The 12,283-nt window shown below is 41.5% G+C and overlaps 1 protein-coding gene across 1 annotated transcript in view; it reads left to right on the top strand.

The window, feature by feature from the left end:
* CRHR2 (corticotropin releasing hormone receptor 2) overlaps window positions 1-12,283 on the top strand; it is a 111,859-nt gene that overhangs the window by 63,044 nt on the left and 36,532 nt on the right. The window contains exons 6-7 of the mRNA XM_050891590.1: window positions 3,612-3,765; window positions 7,371-7,431. Coding sequence (XP_050747547.1) covers window positions 3,612-3,765; window positions 7,371-7,431 — 215 coding nt within the window. The remainder of the gene's footprint in view (window positions 1-3,611; window positions 3,766-7,370; window positions 7,432-12,283) is intronic.

The following is a 12,283-nucleotide window of genomic DNA, read 5'->3' as shown; positions in this document are numbered from 1 at the left end:
CCCTGTCATTGAAAGGGATGGCTCATTCCTCCAGGGACCCAAACGCTTCACTCCAGCTCCTGCTGCTTCTTTTGCACTAGCTCTGTTCCTTTTCTTGATCCCTTGGAGAGGACTGAACCCTTGGAGACTGAACTCACTAAACTGGTGGAGAACTAACCTAGACAACAAGAAAGCAAGGAGGAGTTTTGTGCTGGCATAGCTATCTAAGTAAGTCAGCTTTCTGATGGGTGATTGAAAGTCAGAGACAGTTCAAGGGACCAGACAGATCCACACAACAAAAAATGGGAAGGCTGAAGGGGGCAAGAAGTGGGGCATCTTCTTTGCATGGCATTCAGCCCTCTTGAGAAATACAGCATGGCACCGTGCTCCCATTTCTCTTACTCTCCATGTTATTTCTTGTTCACTCAAGTAACTCCCAACTGCAGATGCTTGTCTGAGCAAGGACATTGAATCAGTCGCTATGTAAGTACTGTAGTGCCTCCTCGTGTTTAGTCACCCAGCAGCCCCAATAATACAAGGATTTCAGAGTGGATTAAAAGCATCCACTCCAAAAGAAAAAGCATTTTTCTTTATTTTCTTGGGGAATAATTCTACATTTCCTTGGCAGGTAGTCCTTTTTGATAGTCCCTTGGCAGGGTTTTTTACTGTTCTCTTTCCCTTGTAATATTCTTAGAGTGGAGTATTTTACTTTTAGGGCTGTCCCCTGATATTTACCTCCATAATCAAGAAGAAAGTGTGCTACAAACACACATACACACACACCCCCTTCATACTCTCTTTGGAAAGCAGGTGGATTACAGTGCCTATAGATTATGAGCTGGATCCATAGCTGGTATCAGTCAATGTGGCTCCACTCATGTAGGAACTGGTCCTGTAGAAACTGAAAACCACTCAGGAGCCTGGATATCCATTCATTTTAATGTCAGCTGGGCACTCATCATCCTTGGTTAACTTTTCAAATGTAAGATTTGACATCTGAACTTCAATCCCATACTTGGGAAAACAAATAGAAAAGTCATTAGTACCTAGATAAAGAAGAAGTCTGTGCATAACTCTGTATTATTATTCAATCAGATGCTTCTATTAATTCACTGTTTGCTTTGTCTGTGTTTCTGACATTTTCAGACTACAGAAGATGGTAGTATATGAGCTTTATTGTTGACAGTTTTATGCTGTGTGATTTACTCTCATGACTATACTGCAAATTTTAATACAGGTTTTTACAGTTATTTAGGAAAACTCAGTTGGAGTCAGGCACTCAAATGCCTTTTAAAATGTGACCACAAAGTGCCAAGGAAAATAGAAACCTGCAAATGTAAGGACAGATCCTCACATGCCTCAGTTTTCATTAACTCATCTTTTCTCTGCAGAACACTGCAGTCTTTTTGGGAACGTGCTTTATACAAGCTTCGTGATAACTTTGTTACGTTCTTATTGTGGTGTAAGTCAGAGTCAAAATAACACCACCAAAATCAATGGGAGCCACATCATTGTGCTGGCTAATGATGTGACCTCTTCTGTGCTGATCAGTGGAGATTAAACAATGCAGTTACAGAAACATCAAGGACTCAACGTGGGAACACTTTGTATGAAGTTATAGTTATGTTAATAGTTTATGTTAATAAATCAAGAAGGAATTGCTGAAGATATCTGGAGCCTAATGGTGGATACATGTGGGGATCAAGAACCCTCGGTCAAATAAATGAAAAGGTATAAATTAATGAGTTCTGCTAATTGGGTTTATTATTCAATAATAATAAATCCACAATTCCGAAAGGAATTGCTCAAAATTCATTTTATTCTGGTTTCCTATGGAAACGATGCAGAGGGAGATCTCACCACCATTATGTGTATTTCTCTGTATCTGTCCCAGTGTCTTCGCAATCCACTGGCCAATTCCACTCAGTTCTGACACAGGAACAACAGGCTCAGATGTAATTATTTTTTACAGTTCTTGTGAAAATGGGCAGCTGTGGAGAGGACAAAAACTGTGTAAGTTTTGCAGCTGAGGGAGAGAGGGGAACAAGAGTCTAGACGTTATATCAGAGAATTTACGTGAGGCTGAGGCCACAGAGAAAGATTTAATTCATGCTCATACCTTCAAAAAATCGAATGTGAGACTTAGAGTCTTTGAAAACCTAGTCTTACTAGTTTGGGGGTCAATCAGGAATGGAGCCAAAATATTTGCTTGGTGTTAGCCAAAAGTAGGGTGGGGTTTTTTTGTTTGTGGCTTTATTTTCCTTTCCTCAGGCCAAAAGGAGAAAAAAAAAATTAATTTGGTTTAAACAAAACTTTGAAAACAAAATGTTTCATCTTCATCTGAGTTGTTTTGGTTTTTAATCTTATTTTAAAGATTAAGCCAAACTATATTTCAAATCTTAATGAAATAATGTGGAAATGAAAACTTTAACACATCCAAAAGATTTCTTCTGTTTATTTCAGCTCAATAAACAGAAGTGATCACAACTTGTGAATGGGCTATCCTTTTGTAACTGTGTTTCTTGTCCAATAAATTCTTAGTCCACAGAATTTTGCTGGCTTTGATAGTGCATCTGCTGCTCTGTTGACTGCCTAGAGATCATCGATACCTCATGCATATGAAGTCTGAAATAAAATTAACTGAGGGTCAAAAGTTTCAAATACGTTAGTAGAGTTAATTAAAAGGCTGGAGAATGGCGAGACCAAAATGACATCAATGATACCAGCTAACATAGGTAATTAATGTCATGCTTCAGGGAATACGCTGAATGCCTGCTTGGTCAGAAAGAAATTTTCCCAGACTTCTGTGTGCAGCACTATGGAAATTACCATCAGCAGTTACTTGTGATTTATTGATGTGATGTTACCATCTGCCTCTCTATAGCTAATTGTGTATTCCACAGCTGTGCTCTCACTGCACAGCCGTTAGGAGAAGATGCCTTTACCGATACCTTGAGCCTGACCAAAAATTCCTGTTGAAGTTATGGCAAAATTCAGAGGTGATGTGTGTAGTGATGCGACTTACAGACTGAAGCACTAATGGCAGGAATAGAGGGGATGGAGTAGCTCATAAAAGCGTATCTTTAAAGTAAAATATCTTTTTTCTAACTGTCAGTGGTGCTCCTTCCCTTCAGTAGAAATGAAGCAAGACTGTGACATTAACTTCTGTCTTACATTTTCTTTGAATTGCTCAGCAGGTGGGTTATACTGCCTAAGATATGCTTAGACTCTTATGTCATCTTTGGATACAACCCTAGGCTATGGCTGTACCTCTCTGAAAGATCATCTGTAGTCAAATGACCTGCCTCCTCTTGTCTTCTTTCCACACGGCTGCTTCTTAAACTGCTGGCAGACTGCTGGTGTGGACGTGCCTTATGGCATGTTAACTTTCCAGACATGCTTAGGTACAGGAGATCCTGCATGTTGTGGTCAAAGCCAAGCCTCAGCAGAAAGTCAGAGACATAGCTGTCAGTGCCCAACAGCACCTAAGATAGTGTGATTCCAAGTCACAGGTATAAATCTGCATCCCATGACTGAATTCTACCATTGTTTTTTAAGCGAATAACAACATATAGAATCTTTTAAATGTTCTCACCATGATTTTAAAATACTCTGTTCTGTTTCCTTTCCAGCCCTGGTGTCGATGTATTACCACTGTCTACAATTATTTTGTGGTGACCAACTTCTTCTGGATGTTTGTGGAAGGCTGCTACTTACACACCGCTATAGTGATGACTTATTCCACAGATAAGCTGCGGAAATGGGTTTTTCTCTTCATAGGATGGTGTAAGTGACTTGTGTGTTTAAAATGGTGTTACGTGGTACCTGGCATTAAAGTGATAAAGACAAGAGCAGCAAGAATAAATTTTAAAAACCCCACTGTGGTGAAATCTGACATTCAAACCTAACTTTGTCAGAGCAACATGAGATCAGGTTCAGTTCTTCACTGTGGTGATGACATAAAGCTAATAGGTTATTGCTGGATTTATCTTCTTCATTTAGATCCTAAGGCACCTGGTGTTAAGGCAAGAAAGAGAACTCCCGGGCTCAGCATTTTAGAAATGCAGGAGTTCATACCACATCCCTTTCACTTTGATCAGCAAAGCAGTGATCACAACCCCTTATACACTGCTGCTCAACACAGCGTGAAACAGAAAAGGCACTGGCCATGCCTTTGAGACCATTCAGTCTCAAGAGACACTTGTAAGTGAGGAGCTGACTAGAAGAGCAGCCTAATTATCTGCCAGTCCAACTTTACAGCTGTCTTTTGGACTGCTGAGGGATTTGTTCCTAGAAAACAGCCTTTAACAAAGAGTCACGTGTCATCTTTGTACTCTCCTTGTGGCTACTCAAAGACAGAAAAATAGCTCATTGCATGCCCTGTTACCTCACTTCTACTGTGTCAGCCTGGGCCAGAACGAATGCTGCTCCTTTTCCCTAGCTGCATCAACGTAAGCTGGTCCATCGGTACAGGCTGGGAACTGACTGGGAGAGTAGCAGTCCTGCTGAAAAGGATGTAGGGCTTGCAACAGATGCAGGCTGAGTATAAGCCACCAGTGCCTTCTCATCATGAATAAGATAAAACACATACTGAGCTGCACCAGGAGTGTGGCCAAAAGATTGAGAAAAGTTACTAATACTTTCTACTCAGCTTTGGTAAGGCTGCCTTTGGAATACTGTGGTCAGTTTTGGGTCTCTTAGGTCAAAAAGTAATTGGAAAAACTGGAGACTATCCAATAGGAGTCTGTCAGTATGATCAGGGATCTAGAGGACATGACCTGTGAAGTGAGGCTGAAGGAGCTGAGCTTGTTTAATCTGGCAAAGAGGAAGCTAAGCAGGGATTTGTTAGGTACCAAGAATGATTTGAAAGGTAATTAGAAAGGTGATGGAGCCAAATTCTTCTTGGTGATAGCAGATGTTATAAGAAGGGACAATGGCCACAAATTGCAGACTGGGAGGTTCCAGCTGGATATTAAGAAAACAGAAAATTTACCAAAAGGTAGTGCAACACTGGAACAGATGACTTAGAAGCTATGGAATCTCTGACCCTGGAGGTACTGAAAATTCAGCAAGGTTAAGCCCTGGCTGGGGTGCGCTAGTGTTTATAGTTCTTTTTGGAGCAGGAGATTGAAGTGGATACCTTCAGAGGTCCTTTCCAACCAACATATCCATCTTTTGAACTTGGCCAGGAGAGGTCTGGCAAGATAAGCCCCGTGCGAGCAGCTTGTTCACTTGAATGCAAAATCTGAGGTCAAACAGAACTAGTGAATTTGGCAGTTCTTTTCTGTTGAGAGAAGAAAGGTGGAAAAAAGTCACAAATATTTTCTTTTCTGGAAGTAGAATGACATTTTGTTCAGAAATGCCTCTTCCTGTCAGAATTGTGCAAGAGTAATTGAATTGCAGTTCTGAAGGCAGAAACAGCCTTTAAAACAGAATATGTCTTTCAATCCAAAATCAAATGGGAGGAAAGAGGAGTTGTAGTAGAAAGAAAATGTTTATGTGGGGAACTGATTCAATATTTTTTCAATATTTTTCAATTCTCTCACCAAACTGGAAAATCAGCTGCTCACACAGCTCTCACAGACCCCCTGATTGGTTTGGTCCCTAGTATTTTCCCTTCCTAACTCTCTCAGAGCCCTCTGGGTCTCTGATTACTAATGTAGGAGTGGTGTGAGCTGAATATACCTTTCCTCTCGCCCTTTTGGGTGCTTTCTGGCTCTGCTTTGCCTTCCCATACACAATCTTTTACCATCCTCGTTCTCAAATTCCTGTTCTTTGCTTCACAAGGAAAAGTAAAATGTTTTCCTCTAGGAGAAAGGACATGGCTACATTTTGTCTGTTCATGCCTAGCAAGAACATGGGGAAAACAAGTGCACCGGGCCCTGTGAGTCAATGGTGAACAAGATGGAAGACAATACAGGACACAAAAGCCACCAGGGGTGGTGGAGCAGGAGATCAGAGCTGCACTATATTTCTTGCTGAGGTTAAAGATGACCACTTAGCAATTCAGTTCCTTCCCTACTGTGTTGTGGCTCTCTTTCCACACTGCTTCATCTCTTTGAAGTCTCCATTTCCCACAGAAGAGGCAACAAATGGGAGGTTAAAAGGCAGCATTAGATACAAGACCGTGCTGACTCCTACATGAGGGTTTAAGTCATGTTGCTTCCAGTGGGAAAGAAGCAGATACTAGTGAGGGTCACTGAATCTGGGCCTCTGTCCATGCATTCACCTTAGAATAGCAGTGATTTCAGAGGGACGTGAACCTGGAGGTTGGAATGAGAGATGGAGTTGGAGAGGCTTGTCTTGTTGTTTGGTTTTGCCTGAGGTGACAGGTTAAAGGTAAAGGGGAAATGGAGAGGGGAAACTCTCCTCCTCCAATTTTGGCATCAATCCAGTCTTTGCCAGGGGAATGCCTGGGTGAAAAAGTTCCTGTTTTCCCCGGGAGGTCTGTGTCAAAAGGCGAGCTCCACTTACTCTTCCTCACTTCCAGTTTCCTCCTCCAGCAAATCCCCTTCAAACCAGCTGGACTCTGAAGGCCTAACACAAAACAAGCACAAGGGCAAGTCTCTGGACATGAGACTGGTATAACAATAGAATTGGAAAGCAGAGGATATGGCACTGCTGGGACATTAAGTGTACAAATACATCTCATCTACTGCACTGAGGTTGCGTGCCCATGGAGCACTACTGTAGCACCTTCTGGGTACAACTGAGAAAGCAAGCCCTGTAAAGCAAATGCGTGGCCTTGATAAGAACTCATACGCGCACACAGAGCACATTGCACATCGTCGGGAGTAGAATGATATATATAAAGTTAAGAGTAGCCGGATCCTTTAGAAAGGGCAAAAAATGAATGAATTCTGATATTGCAAGATATCAAGAGATTCTTTCTCATAATCCTGTTTCACAGGGAAGACTCAACTCAAAAAATTGTTGAAAATTTTGAAAATGTGCCTCATCCAAAGATCCCAATAAGTTTACAAGCTTCTTGCAGCCTGGGAAATAAAAACCTAAACACCTACCTCCGAGTACTGTCTTTAAGATTTTGCCATATCAACTGCAAGAAAATGAAAAGGGACCAAAATTGCCTTTAAGTCAGCCAAAATTGTTCTGAACACTTATATAGAAGTATAGGTATATATGTGTGTTTGTTAATAATTTTATTAACTTTTCTTACTGGTACTAGAGTTTTCTCTTCTTGAGATGATCTTTTTTATTTAGACATAAAGAGGTCTTAGCAATTGTGATGTCTCAAGGATACCAAGATAGGACCACTTGTCTTTAGAGTCTTCCAGTTCATTAACCAAGACTCTCCTCACACAAATCTGAATCTACTTTGGTACCATCCATAACATGGGTTGTGATTAACTCCTGATTTTTTGCTCCCGCAGGTATTCCTTGCCCAATCATCATTGCCTGGGCCATTGGCAAGCTATATTATGAAAATGAACAGTAAGTGATGTTAACATTTGTGTTGATGTGGAGCTCTAAATAAATTAAGAAATGCCTACAGGCTGAACTGGTAATTTAGAAATGAGGCTGACTGACAGGAAAGAGGAAAGGTCAAATCACCTCCATCCAAATCCAGACCATCTCAAATTTCAGACCGCTACTTGAGTCAACTCCTGAAAATACCTTTCCCAAATATCCTTGTTGAAGCCCTGAAGCTCTCACTTGCTAGCTTTATACGTGATTTACAGTCAGGGTAATCTCCTTCAATGGGAGTTTTGCTTGAGTAAGACCTTGGTAAAAACTACAGTTAAGTGCTTAAGGATTTAGCCCTCTGGTTGTGCAGAATTCAGTTGACAGTCTGCCAAGAATAATCTTATGGCTGGAATTTTTTCATTTCTGTTTCTGGCTTTTCCAGTTGTCCTGGTTTCGGCTGGGATAGAGTTAATTTTCTTCCTAGTAGCTGGTACAGTGCTGTGTTTTGGATTTAGTGTGAGAATAATGTTGATAACACGCTGATGTTTTAGTTGTTGCTAAGTAGCGCTTATCCTAAGTTAAGGACTTTTCAGTTTCCCATGCTCTGCCAGCAAGCAGGTGTGCAAGAAGCTGGGAGGGAGCAGAGCCGGGGCAGCTGACCTGAACTAGCCAAGGGGATATTCCATACCATGGAACGTCATGCCCAGTATATCAACAGGGGGGAGTTGGCCAGGAGGGGCGGATCACTGCTGGGGCATCGGTCCGCGGGTGGTGAGCAATTGCATTGTGCATCACTTGTCTTTTCTTGGATTTTATTTCTCTTCTTTTGTTATATTCCTTTTCATTAAAATTATTATTATTTTATTATTATTATTTAGTATTTTATTTTATTTTACTTTAGTTATTAAACTGTTCTTATCTCAACCCATGAGTTTTACTTTTTTTTTTCCCCCGATCCTCCTCCCCATCCCACTGGGAGGGGTGAGGGGTGAGTGGCTGCGTGGTGCTGAGTTGCTGGCTGGGGTCAAACCACAACACCAATTGGAAGCAGTTAGTCCATGAAATTGAAAAATATGGGAGGTAAAGAGGCATCTGTGTTTTGGGAATTTTTCCACCAAACATCAATACTGGTTAGATATAGCTCAGCTTGTACTATTCAACTAGTGTTTGGATCAATGCCTGTTGTCTGTTACAGCTCCCTTCCCTAACCTTAAAAAAATTCTTTTCTCCATGAATCTGTTTTTCATATGAGCACACTGTTTGTCTGTCTGTAGCACATCTGATTAAATGTAAGTGTCTGCCTTGTAGGTGTCTGCATCTGCACTCATCTGTGGTCTCTTATGATCAGCGGTGATCAGTCAAAACAGTAGATGCAGTCTGGGGTGCATTTCATCTCATCTGGAAGGAGATGTCCAAAGTAGGTTGGATGAGTTAGACCTACGTGCACTATTTCTCCTGACTGTAAGGGAGATGGATAGGATGACTGGCTGAGCTTTGGGCATCCATGCTGTAGTTCATGGGACAATTCTGTTATGTACTACCAAGTGCCCCTTCTCTGCTCCCCAAAACTTTTGAACCCTTGACCAATCACTCTTCTGTAGCTTTAATGGTGACTTTGAAGGTGATAATCTAATTCCCAGGAGTTACACATATTGGCAATCAGACAGACACTCCTTCACTGAGGGAAAAGTTTTGTGTGATTCCATCCCTGCCTACAGTAATGGTACAGGAGAATTCATACTGTAGTCTCAAAATGGCCACAAAAATTTCAGCTGGAACCTGTTTCTTGGGTGTCCAAGTCAATCCAGCCTGGGAGATAACCTCAGATCACCAGATTTCCCTAATTTCTGTGCTCACAGACCTTCTTGTTTCTGGATGGGTAAAGGATCACAACATTCTGGGTCTGCTTCATGGTCAAGTTCCTTGTAGTTTTTACCTTACACAAGCCAGGGCAGCATGGCAGCTGTCTCATTGTGCTGAAGTAGGACTTTCAGCTCTAGAATTAGAGCTGAAGGAACTAGTCAGCTTCAACAGCACAAAACAAAATAACCAAAACTTGTGTCTTGAAACCTGGAGAGGCAAAACACCACATGCTTTAATAACGGTGGTGCACATTAAACATTCCTGTTGTGAGTGAGTTCAACACCAAGGTTTGAACACCTCATTTTGGAAGACTGCTCATCACTGCCAAAAGAAATAATGAAAAGTAGGACCCCTGACAGAAACATGCCACAACATCTGTGATCACACTGCACACAAGACGGCTAGATGGAGAAACCACTGCATCATCTGTACCAGTGCCTTCTTTCACCATCATTGTATACCTGCAAAGTGAACGTGAAAGAATCTCACCTTGATGTATCATAGATATGAAGATATAGGTATGTGTGCTACCTTTCAGCAGTGAAGGTGTAACTGGCCCAGATCCTGCACAACAAAAGGAAGGGGAATACAAAATACAGTCAGCAGGGCAAGAAAGGCAAAATGATCTTATTTGGTATGCAGAATACCCAGGCTGTTCCTGTTGAGTTTCTAGGCTCAAGCTCTCTGCCTTGGGTGGATTATCAAATGGAGCTTGTGCTTTTAAATCCGTGTCATGGACAAACCTGTACACTCTTACTCATATACATCATTTGCCTCACATGCTTACTGATAAGGGAGGCACCAGGTTACTCTTGGTAGACCCAAACAATTAAACCTGATGTCTTGGGATGTTTTCACCTTTCTGTCTTTAATGCTGTTGTTTGCCTTGGAGTGAAACATTCACGCACATCCTCACTGCATATCATAGCCGCTCCAAATGTATTGTGCATTGAGAAAGTCCTTTTGGCTTCTGCCCACCATAGTGTGAGGTGTAATGGCCTGGAGCCTCAGTGTTGTACTCACTTATTGTCAGCGGTGGGGCCAAGATTCATGTACTTTACTCTGCTTGAGCAATCAAGACTGGATGCTTCAGTAGTGCCATTCCTTTGATCTAGCACATGCACCCAGGCAGACGGGCAGAGCTCTTGTAAATGAAGAGCTGATGAGGGCATTAAGCTGTACGACAAAGGTTATTAAATGAAATCTGTTTTTCACATTTGTAGTAATGTCATATGCAGGGGATACTCAGTAAAGTAAATGAACCGAAGCAAAACAAGAGATCAGTAACTTGTTGAGGGCCTGTCAGTTGTCACAAATATTCAGTCATCTTCTCAAGCATTAAAGCATGTGATACTTTAGATAGCCCCTGCTCACTGCCTCCTGGCCTGAGGAAACAAGCAGATTCTGCCGAACAGTCCAACTGAAGCACATGTAGGAACGCACCTCTGGTACATGTGTGTGAGATGTGCACGTGTGTGTATTTAACTTACTTGTGGTCTATTCTCCTTTCCAGTCCATCAGCCATTGGGACAGTTTAGACTGAACTTTGTGGCATTTATGAAATCCTTTCTCTGTGCTGGGATGATATAGAAATCATGCCTTTAATTTGAATTCTGTAAGTGTGTGCAAATGTAGACAAATGAGAGAAAACTAAGCCCTGGCTTTGAGAAATAATTGTTGTCAGGATACTGGAGCATCTCTCATGTGAGGAGAGGCTGAGAGGGTTGGCAGTGTTTAGCCTGGAGAGGAGAAGGCTCAGGGGGATCTTATCAATGTTTATAAATATCTTATAGGAGGGTACAAAGAAGGTGGAGCCAGCCACTTCTCAGTGGTGCCCAGTGACAGGACAAGAGGCAGTGGCACAAACTGAAACACATGAAATTCCATCTGAACATCAGGAAACACCTTTTTACTGTGAGGGTGGTAGAACGCTGGAAGAGGTTGCCCACGGAAGTTGTGGAGTCTTTATCCTTGGAGCTACTCAAAAGCCAACTGGGCACAGCTCGGAGCAACCTGCTTCAGCTGACTCTGCTTTGAGCAGGGGGTGGACTAGACAATCTCCAGAGGTCCCTGCCAACCTCAGCTATTCTGTGAAAACAGGCTGCTCTCCCCAGTCAGCCTAGCTGTTATGCTCGCTCCATTTATCTTGACCACTGGGGAAATCATGTGTTATTCCCCCATGAGGTCAGACCTAGCAAACTGGACACATGCAGAAAACGTGTTCCCCTCAGCTTCCAAGACTGTTATATCCCAGTGGACAGCCCAAAATTCAGGACAAAATGGGAAACTCCTCTTCTTCATCTGAGTATGTATTTCAACTGTAACTTAAGTTGTTTGGAGGTTGAACTGGGGTTCAAGTTATGTAGCTCATAATAGTTTAAAAGCTCAAAATAGCACACAGGAAGAGTGTTAAGAAAGTGCTTCAACCAGCTCCTTAATTTTTTCATTTTTGTACTTACTAGAGACTGTGTTCTGCATAGTGAGGCAAATATAATTGGTACTGTGGCAAATATCCTGTCTGGGGTTTAGCAGTTCTTTAGTAAAATCTGACAACTCTGAAAAAAGTACTGTTAAGTCTCAATAAAAAAACCACACAAACGATTAAGAATTATTGTAGTAGTTTCATTGATGGACAGTTGGTAAGGGGAAGAACACTAGTAAGATCTAATTAACAATAATGATAAAACCAGTGGTGGTTTTTGTTATATAAAGAACTATCAGAGAACCATGAAGAATATTAATTAGTGCTATTCAATAGAAGTGTGTTTACATATCTGAGGCTAATCAGAACTGTCTTCCTAAATTGTCCTCTTCAATACTCAGGGAGTGTTTGTTTATTCTTTCAGAGATTAAAAAAAGAAAAAAAACAGGAAAATGGCTTTTATTTCACACAGATGGAATTAAAATTCTGATGCACCAAGTAATTTTCAGTGGTTTAGGTTTCTCTTTTTGGTTTTAAAGAAATATGCAGTGCTGATTTTATTGCAGAAATAATGGCTTATGTTGGATTTAAAGA

This window comes from Gymnogyps californianus, chromosome 2 (assembly GCF_018139145.2).
Source record: "Gymnogyps californianus isolate 813 chromosome 2, ASM1813914v2, whole genome shotgun sequence".
Classification (NCBI taxonomy): Eukaryota; Metazoa; Chordata; class Aves; order Accipitriformes; family Cathartidae; genus Gymnogyps; species Gymnogyps californianus.
This window is presented reverse-complemented; position numbering and strand designations above follow the sequence as displayed.